This window comes from Salmo salar, chromosome ssa15, assembly GCF_905237065.1.
Source record: "Salmo salar chromosome ssa15, Ssal_v3.1, whole genome shotgun sequence".
Lineage (NCBI taxonomy): Eukaryota > Metazoa > Chordata > Actinopteri > Salmoniformes > Salmonidae > Salmo > Salmo salar.
Genome location: NC_059456.1, coordinates 25,063,178 through 25,083,750, shown reverse-complemented (window position 1 = coordinate 25,083,750; position 20,573 = coordinate 25,063,178). Strand labels below are relative to the sequence as shown.

Below are 20,573 nucleotides of genomic sequence, written 5' to 3'. Positions count from 1 at the left end.
ACACACACACACACACACACAGCCTAACCTAATATCCTCAGATCATTGGATCACCGCGGTGTGTAAACACTGGGACCTTTTTCTTGTGATTAATTCCATCATGTCATGGGTTAGCTGGAGTCAGGGTTCTGGACAGAAACGCCACATTTCTGTCTAATTCCATTAGCAAAACTATTTGACCCCATCCTCTTTCTTTTACCCTGGGATAGTGTTTGTGTTTAGTTGACTATACAAAACCGTTGCCTGCTCGTAGTTGTTCAAATCAGATGATGTCATCAGTGTGTCCGGATGATGTCATCAGAAATACTTGTCTTGTATCTTGTTTACTTCACAACAAAGGGCTTGTTTGACTGATATACAAATCACCTTGTGTCATAAACAACTGCTCATTATTATTTGTAGAGCAGTCGTCACCATTTACCCACAATGCATCAAGGATTTGATGCTCTCGGACATGGCCATAGAAACCCATAATTTTCACACGTTGCGGTGGTGCTGGAGATAATGTATTTAATGTTGAAAAGGGTAGAATTGGTAGTTTACTGATTTGTTTTGTTTTCTTTGTCTCCTTCCTCCCTCCCCTCGTGTCTGTCACTCTTGCTGTCCTCCTTTCTCTCTCCCTCTCATTTAATTTCTGCGCCTGTCATTCTGTCTTTCCCTCTCCCCATGTCTCGTGCCTCTTCTGCTCATTTATTTCGCTGCTTCTCTCTCTCTCTCCCTCCCTCACCCTTCCTCCTTTCTCTACCTTCCCACGCCTATCTCGCCTACCCCCATCCACTCTCCCCTCTCTCTCTCCCCCCTCCGTCATCCACTCTCCCCTCTCTCTCTCCCCCCTCCGTCATCCACTCTCTCCACCCCCTCTCACCTACTCTCTCTCCACCCCCTCTCACCTACCCCCCTCTCCCTCATCTACTCTCTACTCTCTCCCCCCTCCCTCGCCCACTCTCTCGCCCCCCCTCTCTCTTTGTCTCTCTCTCCCCTCCCTCATCCGCTCTCTCCTTCCCTCTCCTATCACCACCAACAGCAACTGGTGGAGTCCCTGGAGCGCCTCAAGTCCCAGACCAAGGAGCTGAAGGAGGCCCACAGCCAGCGGAAGCTGGCCCTACAGGAGTTCTCTGAGCTGAGCGAGCGCATGGCCGAGCTGCGCTCCACCAAGCAACGCCTCTCACGCCAGCTCCGCGACAAGGAGGAGGAGATGGACGCTGCTGTGCAGAAGGTGGACGCCATGCGCCAGGACATCCGCAAGACCGAGAAGGCCCGCAAGGAGGTGAGTTGTAAAAGTTGTCTAGCAGAGTGTAGCTCGCTAACACGTAACGTGCTAACATTTAGCTTGCTAACTAACCACTTAGCTTGCTAATATTTAGCTAACTAACACTTTGCTTGGGTTATACTTAGCTGTATATCACTCAGCGTTTATAACACTTAGCTTTATAACACATAGCTTGCCAACATTTAGCTTGCCAACATTAAGTTTGCTAACACTTTGCGTGCTAACAATCGTGAAGTTAGCAAGCCGTAGGGGCTGTCAAAGCTGGAGGCAAAGTGGCAGTGTGTTAGCAACGTTTAGCTACTTTAGCGTTCTGTGATGAGGGCATATCTATATTACATTTCTGTGTGTGTGTCTGCCTATATGAGTGTGTCTATGTATGTATAACAATTCCAGACTTTCAACCTCAACACACAACCAGTTTTGGTGCTATGGCTTCTCCTGTCATTCAGATAGCACAGAACAACTTCTCTTGTTATCCATTCATTCATTTCTCAATTTGAATGCCAGTATTCCCTTGAGGGCCTCGCCTGTCTGGTGCTGTCTGCATTGTCGCTAGGCAGTTGAACGCAAATTCCTAGTAGGCATTCTCCATATTGCTCTAGTGTCTCCTCTCCCTCGTCTGCTCTAATCTGAACAACGAATGGAGGCCACTTGAGACTATTGAGATGCACCCCAGGCCTACAACCCCAAACCCTCCTCTATCCTTCCCCAGAGCTAAACGCTAAGCGCTAACAGGGTCCAGATGATTGTTGGTGACCCCAGAGCTAAGTGCTTACAGGGTCCAGATGGTTGTTATTGACCCCAGAGCTAAACGCTAAGTGCTAACAGGGTCCAGATGGTTGTTGGTGACCCCAGCTAAATGCTAATTGCTAACAGGGTCCAGATGGTCGTTGGTGACCTCAGCTAAATGCTAACAGGGTCCAGAAGGTTGTTGGTGACCTCAGCTAAATGCTAACAGGGTCCAGATGGTTGTTTGTGACCCCAGAGCTAAATGCTAAGTGCTAACAGGGTCCAGATGGTTGTTGGTGACCCCAGAGCTAAGTGCTAACAGGGTCCAGATGGTTGTTGGTGACCCCAGCTAAAGTTCATGGGGCCAGTGATGGGGACTCTAGTAAAGGAAGAGAGAGTACTAGTATCTCAATGATGGCAGGGTGATAAGCCAATGTTATCTCCTCACTGTTAATTCATATATGCAATACTGGTATGCATAATGGTAATACACATATTGACACAATGCATACTAATGAATAAATGTGTTTCAGAGTGAGAATCAATCAATCAAATGTATTTATAAAGCCCTTCTTACATCAGCTGATATCTCAAAGTGCTGTACAGAAACCCAGCCTAAAACCCCAAACAGCAAGTAATGCAGGTGTAGAAGCACAGTGGCTAGGAAAAACTCCCTAGAAAGGCCAGAACCTAGGTAGAAACCTAGAGAGGAAGCAGGCTCTGAGGGATGGCCAGTCTTCTTCTGGCTGTGCCCGGTGGAGATTATAACAGAACATGGTCAGATATTCAAACGTTCATAGATGATAGATTTACCCAAACGTGTTATATGCATGGGTAAATCTATCCTGGTAAAGGGCTATGAAACTTTAGTGTGTGATGTTGACCTCTGCTTTGTCTCCGTGTGTTTGTTAGTTGGAGGCTCAGTTGGAGGATGCCAAGGCAGAGGCGTCTAAGGAGCGAAAGCTGCGCGACCACAGCGAAGTCTATTCTAAACAGCTGGAGATGGAGCTTGAGACCCTCAAGGTTAGAGGTCACACACACTACTTTCCTACTCATCTTCCAGTTCGCGTTCCCTTCCCCTCTCCATCCTCCTCTGTCTCCGTCCTCCTCTCTTCAGCCTTCTCTCCTTTCTCCATCCTCCTGTCTCCTCTCTGCCCTTTCTATTCTCCCCCTTTCCATTCCATTCTCTTCTCTCCATCTTCCCCTCTTCTCTCATCCTCTCATCCTCCTCCTCTCCTCTCTCTCTACCGAGCCCTACTAGTATCTCTCCTCTACCTAGCCCTACTAGTATCTCTCCTCTACCTAGCCCTACTAGTATCTCTCCTCTACCTAGCCCTACTAGTATCTCTCCTCTACCTAGCCCTACTACTCTCTCCTCTCTCCACCTCCTCTACCTAGCCCTACTAGTATCTCTCCTCTTAGTCTACCTCTCCTCTACCTAGCCCTACTAGTATCTCTCCTCTCTCACCTCCTCTACCTAGCCCTACTAGTATCTCTCCTCTACCTAGCCCTACTAGTATCTCTCCTCTACCTAGCCCTACTAGTATCTCTCCTCTGCCTCCTCTCCTCTACCTAGCCCTGCTAGTATCTCTCCTCTACCTAGCCCTACTAGTATCTCTCCTCTCCCACCCTCCTCTACCTAGCCCTACTAGTATCTCTCCTCTCACCTAGCCCTACTAGTATCTCTCCTCTCTCCACCCTCCTCTACCTAGCCCTGCTAGTATCTCTCCTCTCTACCTAGCCCTACTAGTATCTCTCCTCTACCTAGCCCTACTAGTATCTCTCCTCTACCTAGCCCTACTAGTATCTCTCCTCTACCTAGCCCTACTAGTATCTCTCCTCTACCTAGCCCCACTAGTATCTCTCCTCTACCTAGCCCAACTAGTATCTCTCCTCTACCTAGCCCTACTAGTATCTCTCCTCTACCTAGCCCTACTAGTATCTCTCCTCTACCTAGCCCAACTAGTATCTCTCCTCTACCTAGCCCTAGTAGTATCTCTCCTCTACCTAGCCCTAGTAGTATCTCTCCTCTACCTAGCCCTAGTAGTATCTCTCCTCTACCTAGCCCTAGTAGTATCTCTCCTCTACCTAGCCCTAGTAGTATCTCTCCTCTACCTAGCCCTAGTAGTATCTCTCCTCTACCTAGCCCTAGTAGTATCTCTCCTCTACCTAGCCCTAGTAGTATCTCTCCTCTACCTAGCCCTAGTAGTATCTCTCCTCTACCCAGCCCTACTAGTATCTCTCCTCTGTCTACCCTCCTCTACCTAGCCTTGCTAGTATCTCTCCTCTGTCTACCCTCCTCTACCTAGCCTTGCTAGTATCTCTCCTCTACCTAGCCCTACTAGTATCTCTCCTCTACCTAGCCCTACTAGTATCTCTCCTCCTCTACCTAGCCCTGCTAGTATCTCTCCTCTACCCAGCCCTACTAGTATCTCTCCAACCTCCTCTACCTAGCCCTACTAGTATCTCTCCTCTACCTAGCCCTACTAGTATCTCTCCTCTACCTAGCCCTACTAGTATCTCTCCTCTACCTAGCCCTACTAGTATCTCTCCTCTACCTAGCCTTACTAGTATCTGTCCTCTCTCCACCCTCCTCTACCTAGCCCTACTAGTATCTCTCCTCTACCTAGCCCAACTAGTATCTCTCCTCTACCTAGCCCTACTAGTATCTCTCCTCTACCTAGCCCTAGTAGTATCTCTCCTCTACCTAGCCCTAGTAGTATCTCTCCTCTACCTAGCCCTAGTAGTATCTCTCCTCTACCTAGCCCTACTAGTATCTCTCCTCCACCTAGCCCTACTAGTATCTCTCCTCTGTCTACCCTCCTCTACCTAGCCCTACTAGTATCTCTCCTCTACTTCTACCTAGCCTTGCTAGTATCTCTCCTCTGTCTACCCTCCTCTACCTAGCCTTGCTAGTATCTCTCCTCTACCTAGCCCTACTAGTATCTCTCCTCTACCTAGCCCTACTAGTATCTCTCTCTCTACCTAGCCCTACTAGTATCTCTCCTCTCTCTCTACCTAGCCCTACTAGTATCTCTCCTCTACCTAGCCCTACTAGTATCTCTCCTCTACCTAGCCCTACTAGTATCTCTCCTCTACCTAGCCCTACTAGTATCTCTCCTCTGCTACCTAGCCCTGCTAGTATCTCTCCTCTCTCCCCTCCTCTACCTAGCCCTACTAGTATCTCTCCTGTCTCTACCCTCCATACCTAGCCCTACTAGTATCTCTCCTCTACCTAGCCCTACTAGTATCTCTCCTCTACCTAGCCCTACTAGTATCTCTCCTCTACCTAGCCTTACTAGTATCTGCCTCTCTCCTCCTCTACCTAGCCCTACTAGTATCTCTCCTCTACCTAGCCCTACTAGTATCTCTCCTCTACCTAGCCCAACTAGTATCTCTCCTCTACCTAGCCCAACTAGTATCTCTCCTCTACCTAGCCCAACTAGTATCTCTCCTCTACCTAGCCCAACTAGTATCTCTCCTCTACCTAGCCCAACTAGTATCTCTCCTCTACCTAGCCCTACTAGTATCTCTCCTCTACCTAGCCCAACTAGTATCTCTCCTCTACCTAGCCCTACTAGTATCTCTCCTCTACCTAGCCCTAGTAGTATCTCTCCTCTACCTAGCCCTAGTAGTATCTCTCCTCTACCTAGCCCTAGTAGTATCTCTCCTCTACCTAGCCCTAGTAGTATCTCTCCTCTACCTAGCCCTAGTAGTATCTCTCCTCTACCTAGCCCTACTAGTATCTCTCCTCTGTCTACTCTCCTCTACCTAGCCTTGCTAGTATCTCTCCTCTGTCTACCCTCCTCTACCTAGCCTTGCTAGTATCTCTCCTCTACCTAGCCCTACTAGTATCTCTCCTCTCTCCACCCTCCTCTACCTAGCCCTACTAGTATCTCTCCTCTACCTAGCCCTACTAGTATCTCTCCTCTACCTAGCCCTACTAGTATCTCTCCTCTACCTAGCCCTACTAGTATCTCTCCTCTGTCTACCCTCCTCTACCTAGCCCTGCTAGTATCTCTCCTCTCTCCACCCTCCTCTACCTAGCCCTACTAGTATCTCTCCTGTCTCTACCCTCCTATACCTAGCCCTACTAGTATCTCTCCTCTACCTAGCCCTACTAGTATCTCTCCTCTCTACACCCTCCTCTACCTAGCCCTACTAGTATCTCTCCTCTACCTAGCCCTACTAGTATCTCTCCTCTCTCTACCCTCCTCTACCTAGCCCTACTTGTATCTCTCCTCTCTCTACCCTCCTCTACCTAGCCCTACTAGTATCTCTCCTCTGTCTACCCTCCTCTACCTAGCCCTACTAGTATCTCTCTTCTACCTAGCCCTACTAGTATCTCTCCTCTCTCCACCCTCCTCTACCTAGCCCTACTAGTATCTCTCCTCTACCTAGCCCTACTAGTATCTCTCCTCTATCTAGCCCTACTAGTATCTCTCTTCTACCTAGCCCTACTAGTATCTCTCCTCTCTCCACCCTCCTCTACCTAGCCCTACTAGTATCTCTCCTCTACCTAGCCCTACTAGTATCTCTCCTCTATCTAGCCCTACTAGTATCTCTCCTCTACCTAGCCCTACTAGTATCTCTCCTCTACCTAGCCCTACTAGTATCTCTCCTCTCACCTAGCCCCACTAGTATCTCTCCTCTACCTAGCCCCACTAGTATCTCTCCTCTACCTAGCCCCACTAGTATCTCTCCTCTACCTAGCCCCACTAGTATCTCTCCTCTACCTAGCCCCACTAGTATCTCTCCTCTACCTAGCCCCACTAGTATCTCTCCTCTACCTAGCCCCACTAGTATCTCTCCTCTACCTAGCCCCACTAGTATCTCTCCTCTACCTAGCCCTACTAGTATCTCTCCTCTACCTAGCCCTACTAGTTTCTCTCCTCTGTCTACCCTCCTCTACCTAGCCCTGCTAGTATCTCTCCTCTGTCTACCCTCCTCTACCTAGCCCTGCTAGTATCTCTCCTCTGTCTACCCTCCTCTACCTAGCCCTGCTAGTATCTCTCCTCTGTCTACCCTCCTCTACCTAGCCCTGCTAGTATCTCTCCTCTGTCTACCCTCCTACCTAGCCCTACTAGTATCTCTCCTCTCCCACCCTCCTCTACCTAGCCCTGCTAGTATCTCTCCTCTACCTAGCCCTACTAGTATCTCTCCTCTACCTAGCCCTACTAGTATCTCTCCTCTACCTAGCCCTACTAGTATCTCTCCTCTACCCAGCCCTAGTAGTATCTCTCCTCTACCTAGCCCTAGTGGTATCTCTCCTCTCCACCTAGCCCTACTAGTATCTCTCCTCTTCTACTCTCCTCTACCTAGCCCTGCTAGTATCTCTCCTCTACCTAGCCCTACTAGTATCTCTCCTCTCCACCCCCTCCTCTACCTAGCCCTGCTAGTATCTCTCCTCTACCTAGCCCTACTAGTATCTCTCCTCTGCCACCTCCTCTACCTAGCCCTGCTAGTATCTCTCCTCTACCCAGCCCTACTAGTATCTCTCCAACCTCCTCTACTTAGCCCTACTAGTATCTCTCCTCTCTCCACCCTCCTCTACCTAGCCCTACTAGTATCTCTCCTCTACCTAGCCTTACTAGTATCTGTCCTCTCTCCACCCTCCTCTACCTAGCCCTACTAGTATCTCTCCTCTCTCACCCTCCTCTACCTAGCCCTACTAGTATCTCTCCTCTACCTAGCCTTACTAGTATCTGCCTCTCTCCCCCTCCTCTACCTAGCCCTACTAGTATCTCTCCTCTACCTAGCCCTACTAGTATCTCTCCTCTACCTAGCCCTACTAGTATCTCTCCTCTACCTAGCCCTACTAGTATCTCTCCTCTACCTAGCCCTACTAGTATCTCTCCTCTGTCTACCCTCCTCTACCTAGCCCTGCTAGTATCTCTCCTCTCTCCACCCTCCTCTACCTAGCCCTACTAGTATCTCTCCTGTCTCTACCCTCCTATACCTAGCCCTACTAGTATCTCTCCTCTACCTAGCCCTACTAGTATCTCTCCTCTCTACCCTCCCTCTACCTAGCCCTACTAGTATCTCTCCTCTCTCTACCCTCCTCTACCTAGCCTTACTTGTATCTCTCCTCTCTCTACCCTCCTCTACCTAGCCCTACTAGTATCTCTCCTCTGTCTACCCTCCTCTACCTAGCCCTACTAGTATCTCTCCTCTGTCCTCCCTCCTCTACCTAGCCCTACTAGTATCTCTCCTCTACCTAGCCCGACTAGTATCTCTCCTCTACCTAGCCCTACTAGTATCTCTCTTCTACCTAGCCCTACTAGTATCTCTCCTCTCTCCACCCTCCTCTACCTAGCCCTACTAGTATCTCTCCTCTACCTAGCCCTACTAGTATCTCTCCTCTATCTAGCCCTACTAGTATCTCTCCTCTACCTAGCCCTACTAGTATCTCTCCTCTACCTAGCCCTACTAGTATCTCTCCTCTACCTAGCCCCACTAGTATCTCTCCTCTACCTAGCCCCACTAGTATCTCTCCTCTACCTAGCCCTAGTAGTATCTCTCCTCTACCTAGCCCTAGTAGTATCTCTCCTCTACCTAGCCCTAGTAGTATCTCTCCTCTACCTAGCCCTAGTAGTATCTCTCCTCTACCTAGCCCTAGTAGTATCTCTCCTCTACCTAGCCCTAGTAGTATCTCTCCTCTACCTAGCCCTACTAGTATCTCTCCTCTACCTAGCCCTACTAGTATCTCTCCTCTGTCACCCTCCTCTACCTAGCCTTGCTAGTATCTCTCCTCTGTCTACCCTCCTCTACCTAGCCTTGCTAGTATCTCTCCTCTACCTAGCCCTACTAGTATCTCTCCTCTACCTAGCCCTACTAGTATCTCTCCTCTACCTAGCCCTACTAGTATCTCTCCTCTACCTAGCCCTACTAGTATCTCTCCTCTACCCAGCCCTACTAGTATCTCTCCTCTCTCCACCCTCCTCTACCTAGCCCTACTAGTATCTCTCCTCTACCTAGCCCTACTAGTATCTCTCCTCTACCTAGCCCTACTAGTATCTCTCCTCTACCTAGCCCTACTAGTATCTCTCCTCTGTCTACCCTCCTCTACCTAGCCCTGCTAGTATCTCTCCTCTCTCCACCCTCCTCTACCTAGCCCTACTAGTATCTCTCCTCTACCTAGCCCTACTAGTATCTCTCCTCTACCTAGCCCTAGTAGTATCTCTCCTCTACCTAGCCCTAGTAGTATCTCTCCTCTACCCAGCCCTAGTAGTATCTCTCCTCTACCTAGCCCTAGTAGTATCTCTCCTCTACCCAGCCCTACTAGTATCTCTCCTCTGTCTACTCTCCTCTACCTAGCCCTGCTAGTATCTCTCCTCTACCCAGCCCTACTAGTATCTCTCCTCTCTCCACCCTCCTCTACCTAGCCCTGCTAGTATCTCTCCTCTACCCAGCCCTACTAGTATCTCTCCAACCTCCTCTACTTAGCCCTACTAGTATCTCTCCTCTCTCCACCCTCCTCTACCTAGCCCTACTAGTATCTCTCCTCTACCTAGCCTTACTAGTATCTCTCTCTCCACTCTCTACCTAGCCCTACTAGTATCTCTCCTCTCTCCACCCTCCTCTACCTAGCCCTACTAGTATCTCTCCTCTACCTAGCCTTACTAGTATCTGTCCTCTCTCCACCCTCCTCTACCTAGCCCTACTAGTATCTCTCCTCTACCTAGCCCTACTAGTATCTCTCCTCTACCTAGCCCTACTAGTATCTCTCCTCTACCTAGCCCTACTAGTATCTCTCCTCTGTCTACCCTCTCTCTCCACTCCTCTACCTAGCCCTGCTAGTATCTCTCCTCTCTCCACCTCCTCTACCTAGCCCTACTAGTATCTCTCCTGTCTCTACCCTCCTATACCTAGCCCTACTAGTATCTCTCCTCTACCTAGCCCTACTAGTATCTCTCCTCTCTACACCCTCCTCTACCTAGCCCTACTAGTATCTCTCCTCTACCTAGCCCTACTAGTATCTCTCCTCTCTCTACCCTCCTCTACCTAGCCCTACTTGTATCTCTCCTCTCTCCTCCTCTACCTAGCCCTACTAGTATCTCTCCTCTGTCTACCTCCTCTACCTAGCCCTACTAGTATCTCTCCTCTGTCCTCCCTCCTCTACCTAGCCCTACTAGTATCTCTCCTCTACCTAGCCCTACTAGTATCTCTCCTCTACCTAGCCCTACTAGTATCTCTCCTCTACCTAGCCCTACTAGTATCTCTCCTCTACCTAGCCCTACTAGTATCTCTCCTCTGTCCCTCCTCTACCTAGCCCTACTAGTATCTCTCCTCTACCTAGCCCTACTAGTATCTCTCCTCTATCTAGCCCTACTAGTATCTCTCCTCTACCTAGCCCTACTAGTATCTCTCCTCTACCTAGCCCTACTAGTATCTCTCCTCTACCTAGCCCCACTAGTATCTCTCCTCTACCTAGCCCCACTAGTATCTCTCCTCTACCTAGCCCTAGTAGTATCTCTCCTCTACCTAGCCCTAGTAGTATCTCTCCTCTACCTAGCCCTAGTAGTATCTCTCCTCTACCTAGCCCTAGTAGTATCTCTCCTCTACCTAGCCCTAGTAGTATCTCTCCTCTACCTAGCCCTAGTAGTATCTCTCCTCTACCTAGCCCTACTAGTATCTCTCCTCTACCTAGCCCTACTAGTATCTCTCCTCTGTCTACCCTCCTCTACCTAGCCTTGCTAGTATCTCTCCTCTGTCTACCCTCCTCTACCTAGCCTTGCTAGTATCTCTCCTCTGCCTAGCCCTCTAGTATCTCTCCTCTACCTAGCCCTACTAGTATCTCTCCTCTACCTAGCCCTACTAGTATCTCTCCTCTACCTAGCCCTACTAGTATCTCTCCTCTACCCAGCCCTACTAGTATCTCTCCTCTCTCCACCCTCCTCTACCTAGCCCTACTAGTATCTCTCCTCTACCTAGCCCTACTAGTATCTCTCCTCTACCTAGCCCTACTAGTATCTCTCCTCTACCTAGCCCTACTAGTATCTCTCCTCTGTCTACCCTCCTCTACCTAGCCCTGCTAGTATCTCTCCTCTCTCCACCCTCCTCTACCTAGCCCTACTAGTATCTCTCCTGTCTCTACCCTCCTATACCTAGCCCTACTAGTATCTCTCCTCTACCTAGCCCTACTAGTATCTCTCCTCTCTACACCCTCCTCTACCTAGCCCTACTAGTATCTCTCCTCTACCTAGCCTTACTAGTATCTGTCCTCTCTCCACCCTCCTCTACCTAGCCCTACTAGTATCTCTCCTCTACCTAGCTCTACTAGTATCTCTCCTCTACCTAGCCCAACTAGTATCTCTCCTCTACCTAGCCCAACTAGTATCTCTCCTCTACCTAGCCCAACTAGTATCTCTCCTCTACCTAGCCCAACTAGTATCTCTCCTCTACCTAGCCCAACTAGTATCTCTTCTCTACCTAGCCCAACTAGTATCTCTCCTCTACCTAGCCCTAGTAGTATCTCTCCTCTACCTAGCCCTAGTAGTATCTCTCCTCTACCTAGCCCTAGTAGTATCTCTCCTCTACCTAGCCCTAGTAGTATCTCTCCTCTACCTAGCCCTAGTAGTATCTCTCCTCTACCTAGCCCTAGTAGTATCTCTCCTCTACCTAGCCCTACTAGTATCTCTCCTCTGTCTACCCTCCTCTACCTAGCCCTACTAGTATCTCTCCTCTGTCTACCCTCCTCTACCTAGCCTTGCTAGTATCTCTCCTCTGTCTACCCTCCTCTACCTAGCCTTGCTAGTATCTCTCCTCTACCTAGCCCTACTAGTATCTCTCCTCTACCTAGCCCTAGTAGTATCTCTCCTCTACCCAGCCCTACTAGTATCTCTCCTCTCTCCACCCTCCTCTACCTAGCCCTACTAGTATCTCTCCTCTACCTAGCCCTACTAGTATCTCTCCTCTACCTAGCCCTACTAGTATCTCTCCTCTACCTAGCCCTACTAGTATCTCTCCTCTGTCTACCCTCCTCTACCTAGCCCTGCTAGTATCTCTCCTCTCTCCACCCTCCTCTACCTAGCCCTACTAGTATCTCTCCTGTCTCTACCCTCCTATACCTAGCCCTACTAGTATCTCTCCTCTACCTAGCCCTACTAGTATCTCTCCTCTCTACACCCTCCTCTACCTAGCCCTACTAGTATCTCTCCTCTACCTAGCCCTACTAGTATCTCTCCTCTCTCTACCCTCCTCTACCTAGCCCTACTTGTATCTCTCCTCTCTCTACCCTCCTCTACCTAGCCCTACTAGTATCTCTCCTCTGTCTACCCTCCTCTACCTAGCCCTACTAGTATCTCTCCTCTGTCTACCCTCCTCTACCTAGCCCTGCTAGTATCTCTCCTCTACCTAGCCCGACTAGTATCTCTCCTCTACCTAGCCCTACTAGTATCTCTCTTCTACCTAGCCCTACTAGTATCTCTCCTCTCTCCACCCTCCTCTACCTAGCCCTACTAGTATCTCTCCTCTACCTAGCCCTACTAGTATCTCTCCTCTATCTAGCCCTACTAGTATCTCTCCTCTACCTAGCCCTACTAGTATCTCTCCTCTACCTAGCCCTACTAGTATCTCTCCTCTACCTAGCCCCACTAGTATCTCTCCTCTACCTAGCCCCACTAGTATCTCTCCTCTACCTAGCCCCACTAGTATCTCTCCTCTACCTAGCCCCACTAGTATCTCTCCTCTACCTAGCCCCACTAGTATCTCTCCTCTACCTAGCCCTACTAGTATCTCTCCTCTGTCTACCCTCCTCTACCTAGCCCTGCTAGTATCTCTCCTCTGTCTACCCTCCTCTACCTAGCCCTGCTAGTATCTCTCCTCTGTCTACCCTCCTACCTAGCCCTACTAGTATCTCTCCTCTCTCCACCCTCCTCTACCTAGCCCTGCTAGTATCTCTCCTCTACCTAGCCCTACTAGTATCTCTCCTCTACCTAGCCCTACTAGTATCTCTCCTCTACCTAGCCCTAGTAGTATCTCTCCTCTACCTAGCCCTAGTAGTATCTCTCCTCTACCCAGCCCTAGTAGTATCTCTCCTCTACCTAGCCCTAGTAGTATCTCTCCTCTACCCAGCCCTACTAGTATCTCTCCTCTGTCTACCCTCCTCTACCTAGCCCTGCTAGTATCTCTCCTCTACCCAGCCCTACTAGTATCTCTCCTCTTCCTAGCCCTAGTAGTATCTCTCCTCTACCTAGCCCTACTAGTATCTCTCCTCTGTCCACCCTCCTCTACCTAGCCCTGCTAGTATCTCTCCTCTACCCAGCCCTACTAGTATCTCTCCACCCTCCCCTTAGCCCTACTAGTATCTCTCCTCTCCCCTCTACCTAGCCCTACTAGTATCTCTCCTCTACCTAGCCCTACTAGTATCTCTCCTCTCTCCACCCTCCTCTACCTAGCCCTACTAGTATCTCTCCTCTACCTCAGCCCTACTAGTATCTCTCCTCTACTCCCTACTCTCCTCTACCTAGCCCTACTAGTATCTCTCCTCTACCTAGCCCTACTAGTATCTGTCCTCTGTCTACCCTCCTCTACCTAGCCCTACTAGTATCTCTCCTCTCCACCTAGCCCTACTAGTATCTCTCCTCTACCTAGCCCTACTAGTATCTCTCCTCTACCTAGCCCTACTAGTATCTCTCCCCCTCCTCTACCTAGCCCTACTAGTATCTCTCCTCTACCTAGCCCTACTAGTATCTCTCCTCTCTCTACCCTCCTCTACCTAGCCCTACTTGTATCTCTCCTCTCCTCTACCTAGCCCTACTAGTATCTCTCCTCTCTCTACCCTCCTCTACCTAGCCCTACTAGTATCTCTCCTCTGTCTACCCCTCTACCTAGCCCTACTAGTATCTCTCCTCTACCTAGCCCTACTAGTATCTCTCCTCTACCTAGCCCCTACTAGTATCTCTCCTCCCTCTACCTAGCCCTGCTAGTATCTCTCCTCTCTCCACCCTCCTCTACCTAGCCCTACTAGTATCTCTCCTCTACCTAGCCCTACTAGTATTGTTCTCTCTCCTCTACCTAGCCCTACTAGTATCTCTCCACCCTCCTCTACCTAGCCCTACTAGTATCTCTCCTCTACCTAGCCTTACTAGTATCTGTCCTCTCTCCACCCTCCTATACCTAGCGCCACTAGTATCTCTCCTCTACCTAGCCCTACTAGTATCTCTCCTCTACCTAGCCCTACTAGTATCTCTCCTCTACCTAGCCCAACTAGTATCTCTCCTCTACCTAGCCCAACTAGTATCTCTCCTCTACCTAGCCCAGCTAGTATCTCTCCTCTACCTAGCCCTACTAGTATCTCTCCTCTACCTAGCCCAACTAGTATCTCTCCTCTACCTAGCCCTAGTAGTATCTCTCCTCTACCTAGCCCTAGTAGTATCTCTCCTCTACCTAGCCCTAGTAGTATCTCTCCTCTACCTAGCCCTAGTAGTATCTCTCCTCTACCTAGCCCTAGTAGTATCTCTCCTCTACCTAGCCCTAGTAGTATCTCTCCTCTACCTAGCCCTACTAGTATCTCTCCTCTGCCTAGCCCTACTACTCTCCTCTACCTAGCCCTACTAGTATCTCTCCTCTGTCTACCCTCCTCTACCTAGCCTTGCTAGTATCTCTCCTCTGTCTACCCTCCTCTACCTAGCCTTGCTAGTATCTCTCCTCTACCTAGCCCTACTAGTATCTCTCCTCTACCTAGCCCTGCTAGTATCTCTCCTCTACCCAGCCCTACTAGTATCTCTCCTCCTCTACCTAGCCCTACTAGTATCTCTCCTCTACCTAGCCCTACTAGTATCTCTCCCTTCTACCTAGCCCTACTAGTATCTCTCCTCTACCTAGCCCTACTAGTATCTCTCCTGCCTAGCCCTACTATCTCTCCTCTACCTAGCCTTACTAGTATCTGTCCTCTCTCCACCCTCCTCTACCTAGCCCTACTAGTATCTCTCCTCTACCTAGCCCTACTAGTATCTCTCCTCTACCTAGCCCAACTAGTATCTCTCCTCTACCTAGCCCTTCTCTCCTCTACCTAGCCCCTACTAGTATCTCTCCTCTGCCCAGCCCTGTTCCTCTCCTCACCTAGCCCTACTAGTATCTCTCCTCTGCCTACCTCCTCTACCTAGCCCTACTAGTATCTCTCCTCTACCTAGCCCTACTAGTATCTCTCTCTCTACCTAGCCCTACTAGTATCTCTCCTCTACCTAGCCCTACTAGTATCTCTCCTCTCCACCCCCTAGCCCTAGTAGTATCTCTCCTCTACCTAGCCCTACTAGTATCTCTCCTCTACCTAGCCCTACTAGTATCTCTCCTCTACCTAGCCCTACTAGTATCTCTCACTCTACCCTAGCCCCTACTAGTATCTCTCCTCTACCCTAGCCCCACTAGTATCTCTCCTCTACCTAGCCCCTACTAGTATCTCTCCTCTACCTAGCCCCACTAGTATCTCTCCTCTACCTAGCCCTACTAGTATCTCTCCTCTACCTAGCCCTACTAGTTTCTCTCCTCTCTCTACCCTCCTCTACCTAGCCCTGCTAGTATCTCTCCTCTCTCCACCCTCCTCTACCTAGCCCTACTAGTATCTCTCCTCGTCTCACCCTCCTACCTAGCCCTACTAGTATCTCTCCTCTCTCCACCCTCCTCTACCTAGCCCTACTAGTATCTCTCCTCTACCTAGCCCTACTAGTATCTCTCCTCTACCTAGCCCTACTAGTATCTCTCCTCTACCTAGCCCAACTAGTATCTCTCCTCTACCTAGCCCTAGTAGTATCTCTCCTCTACCTAGCCCTAGTAGTATCTCTCCTCTACCTAGCCCTAGTAGTATCTCTCCTCTACCTAGCCCTAGTAGTATCTCTCCTCTCCCCACCTAGCCCTAGTAGTATCTCTCCTCTACCCAGCCCTACTAGTATCTCTCCTCTACCTAGCCCTAGTAGTATCTCTCCTCTACCTAGCCCTACTAGTATCTCTCCTCTACCTAGCCCTGCTAGTATCTCTCCTCTACCTAGCCCTACTAGTATCTCTCCTCTACCTAGCCCCTAGCTAGTATCTCTCCTCTGTCTACCCTCCTCTACCTAGCCCTGCTAGTATCTCTCCTCTGTACCCTACCTAGCCTTGCTAGTATCTCTCCTCTGTCTACCCTCCTCTACCTAGCCCTACTAGTATCTCTCCTCTGTCCACCCTCCTCTACCTAGCCTTACTAGTATCTCTCCTCTACCTAGCCCTACTAGTATCTCTCCTCTACCTAGCCCTACTAGTATCTCTCCTCTACCCAGCCCTACTAGTATCTCTCCTCTACCTAGCCCTACTAGTATCTCTCCTCTACCTAGCCCTACTAGTATCTCTCCTCTACCTAGCCCTACTAGTATCTCTCCTCTACCTAGCCCTACTAGTATCTCTCCTCTGTCTACCCTCCTCTACCTAGCCCTGCTAGTATCTCTCCTCTCTCCACCCTCCTCTACCTAGCCCTACTAGTATCTCTCCTGTCTCTACCCTCCTATACCTAGCCCTACTAGTATCTCTCCTCTACCTAGCCCTACTAGTATCTCTCCTCTCTCTACCCTCCTCTACCTAGCCCTACTTGTATCTCTCCTCTCTCTACCCTCCTCTACCTAGCCCTACTAGTATCTCTCCTCTCTCTACCCTCCTCTACCTAGCCCTACTAGTATCTCTCCTCTGTCTACCCTCCTCTACCTAGCCCTACTAGTATCTCTCCTCTGTCCACCCTCCTCTACCTAGCCCTGCTAGTATCTCTCCTCTACCCAGCCCTACTAGTATCTCTCCAACCTCCTCTACCTAGCCCTACTAGTATCTCTCCTCTCTCCACCCTCCTCTACCTAGCCCTACTAGTATCTCTCCTCTACCTAGCCTTACTAGTATCTGTCCTCTCTCCACCCTCCTCTACCTAGCCCTACTAGTATCTCTCCTCTCTCCACCCTCCTCTACCTAGCCCTACTAGTATCTCTCCTCTACCTAGCCTTACTAGTATCTGTCCTCTCTCACCCTCCTAACCTAGCCCCACTAGTATCTCTCCTCTACCTAGCCCCACTAGTATCTCTCCTCTACCTAGCCCCACTAGTATCTCTCCTCTACCTAGCCCCTACTAGTATCTCTCCTCTACCTAGCCCCACTAGTATCTCTCCTCTACCTAGCCCTACTAGTATCTCTCCTCTACCTAGCCCTAGCTAGTATCTCTCCTCTACCTAGCCCCTACTGTATCTCTCCTCTACCTAGCCCTACTAGTATCTCTCCTCTACCTAGCCCTACTAGTATCTCTCCTCTACCTAGCCCTACTAGTATCTCTCCTCTACCTAGCCCTGCTAGTATCTCTCCTCTACCTAGCCCTACTAGTATCTCTCCTCTACCTAGCCCTACTAGTATCTCTCCTCTACCTAGCCCTACTAGTATCTCTCCTCTCCCCTCTACCTAGCCCTACTAGTATCTCTCCTCTACCTAGCCCTACTAGTATCTCTCCTCTACCTAGCCCTACTAGTATCTCTCCTCTACCTAGCCCTACTAGTATCTCTCCTCTGTCTACCCTCCTCTACCTAGCCCTGCTAGTATCTCTCCTCTCTACCTAGCCCTACTAGTATCTCTCCTCTCACCTAGCCCTGCTAGTATCTCTCCTCTACCCAGCCCTACTAGCATTCTCACCTCCTCTACCTAGCCCTACTAGTATCTCTCCTCTGTCTACCCTCCTCTACCTAGCCCTACTAGTATCTCTCCTCTACCTAGCCCTACTAGTATCTCTCCTTTACCTAGCCCCACTAGTATCTCTCCTCTACCTAGCCCCACTAGTATCTCTCCTCTACCTAGCCCTAGTAGTATCTCTCTTCTACCTAGCCCTACTAGTATCTCTCCTCTACCTAGCCCTACTAGTATCTCTCCTCTACCTAGCCCTACTAGTATCTCTCCTCTACCTAGCCCTACTAGTATCTCTCCTCTGTCTACCCTCCTCTACCTAGCCCTGCTAGTATCTCTCCTCTACCTAGCCCTACTAGTATCTCTCCTCTCTCCACCCTCCTCTACCTAGCCCTACTAGTATCTCTCCTCTACCTAGCCTTACTAGTATCTCTCCTCTCCTACCCTCCTCTACCTAGCCCTAGCTAGTATCTCTCCTCTACCTAGCCCTAGTAGTATCTCTCCTCTACCTAGCCCTAGCTAGTATCTCTCCTCTACCTAGCCCTAGTAGTATCTCTCCTCTACCTAGCCCACTAGTATCTCTCCTCTACCTAGCCCTACTAGTATCTCTCCTCTGTCTACCCTCCTCTACCTAGCCCTGCTAGTATCTCTCCTCTACCCAGCCCTACTAGTATCTCTCCTCTCTCCACCCTCCTCTACCTAGCCCTGCTAGTATCTCTCCTCTACCTAGCCCTACTAGTATCTCTCCTCTGTCCACCCTCCTCTACCTAGCCCTGCTAGTATCTCTCCTCTACCCAGCCCTACTAGTATCTCTCCAACCTCCTCTACCTAGCCCTACTAGTATCTCTCCTCTCTCCACCCTCCTCTACCTAGCCCTACTAGTATCTCTCCTCTACCTAGCCTTACTAGTATCTGTCCTCTCTCCACCCTCCTCTACCTAGCCCTACTAGTATCTCTCCTCTCTCCACCCTCCTCTACCTAGCCCTACTAGTATCTCTCCTCTACCTAGCCTTACTAGTATCTGTCCTCTCTCCACCCTCCTATACCTAGCGCCACTAGTATCTCTCCTCTACCTAGCCCTACTAGTATCTCTCCTCTACCTAGCCCTACTAGTATCTCTCCTCTACCTAGCCCAACTAGTATCTCTCCTCTACCTAGCCCAACTAGTATCTCTCCTCTACCTAGCCCAACTAGTATCTCTCCTCTACCTAGCCCTAGTAGTATCTCTCCTCTACCTAGCCCTAGTAGTATCTCTCCTCTACCTAGCCCTAGTAGTATCTCTCCTCTACCTAGCCCTAGTAGTATCTCTCCTCTACCTAGCCCTAGTAGTATCTCTCCTCTACCTAGCCCTAGTAGTATCTCTCCTCTACCTAGCCCTAGTAGTATCTCTCCTCTACCTAGCCCTAGTAGTATCTCTCCTCTACCTAGCCCTACTAGTATCTCTCCTCTACCTAGCCCTAGTAGTATCTCTCCTCTACCTAGCCCTACTAGTATCTCTCCTCTGTCTACCCTCCTCTACCTAGCCTTGCTAGTATCTCTCCTCTGTCTACCCTCCTCTACCTAGCCTTGCTAGTATCTCTCCTCTACCTAGCCCTACTAGTATCTCTCCTCTACCTAGCCCTGCTAGTATCTCTCCTCTACCTAGCCCTGCTAGTATCTCTCTTCTACCTAGCCCTGCTAGTATCTCTCCTCTACCCAGCCCTACTAGCATCTCTCCAACCTCCTCTACCTAGCCCTACTAGTATCTCTCCTCTACCTATCCCTACTAGTATCTCTCCTCTACCTAGCCCTACTAGTATCTCTCCTCTACCTAGCCTTACTAGTATCTGTCCTCTCTCCACCCTCCTCTACCTAGCCCTACTAGTATCTCTCCTCTACCTAGCTCTACTAGTATCTCTCCTCTACCTAGCCCAACTAGTATCTCTCCTCTACCTAGCCCAACTAGTATCTCTCCTCTACCTAGCCCTAGTAGTATCTCTCCTCTACCCAGCCCTAGTAGTATCTCTCCTCTACCTAGCCCTAGTAGTATCTCTCCTCTACCTAGCCCTAGTAGTATCTCTCCTCTACCTAGCCCTAGTAGTATCTCTCCTCTACCTAGCCCTAGTAGTATCTCTCCTCTACCTAGCCCTAGTAGTATCTCTCCTCTACCTAGCCCTAGTAGTATCTCTCCTCTACCTAGCCCTAGTAGTATCTCTCCTCTACCTAGCCCTAGTAGTATCTCTCCTCTACCTAGCCCTACTAGTATCTCTCCTCTACCTAGCCCTACTAGTATCTCTCCTCTACCCAGCCCTACTAGTATCTCTCCTCTCTCCACCCTCCTCTACCTAGCCCTACTAGTATCTCTCCTCTACCTAGCCCTACTAGTATCTCTCCTCTACCTAGCCCTACTAGTATCTCTCCTCTGTCTACCCTCCTCTACCTAGCCCTGCTAGTATCTCTCCTCTCTCCACCCTCCTCTACCTAGCCCTGCTAGTATCTCTCCTCTCTCCACCCTCCTCTACCTAGCCCTACTAGTATCTCTCCTGTCTCTACCCTCCTATACCTAGCCCTACTAGTATCTCTCCTCTCTACACCCTCCTCTACCTAGCCCTACTAGTATCTCTCCTCTACCTAGCCTTACTAGTATCTGTCCTCTCTCCACCCTCCTCTACCTAGCCCTACTAGTATCTCTCCTCTACCTAGCCCTACTAGTATCTCTCCTCTACCTAGCCCAACTAGTATCTCTCCTCTACCTAGCCCAACTAGTATCTCTCCTCTACCTAGCCCTAGTAGTATCTCTCCTCTACCTAGCCCTAGTAGTATCTCTCCTCTACCTAGCCCTAGTAGTATCTCTCCTCTACCTAGCCCTACTAGTATCTCTCCTCTACCTAGCCCTACTAGTATCTCTCCTCTACCTAGCCCTAGTAGTATCTCTCCTCTACCTAGCCCTAGTAGTATCTCTCCTCTACCTAGC

The 20,573-nt window shown here is 49.8% G+C and overlaps 1 protein-coding gene across 4 annotated transcripts in view; it reads left to right on the top strand.

Moving 5' to 3' along the window:
• The window catches only part of cdc42bpb (CDC42 binding protein kinase beta (DMPK-like)), a 144,702-nt gene that overhangs the window by 82,731 nt on the left and 41,398 nt on the right, over positions 1-20,573 (top strand). For all 4 annotated transcript variants that reach the window (XM_014143792.2, XM_014143795.2, XM_014143793.2 and 1 more), the window contains exons 12-13: positions 1,025-1,267; positions 2,912-3,022. In XM_014143792.2, the coding sequence (XP_013999267.1) occupies positions 1,025-1,267; positions 2,912-3,022 (354 nt within the window). The remainder of the gene's footprint in view (positions 1-1,024; positions 1,268-2,911; positions 3,023-20,573) is intronic.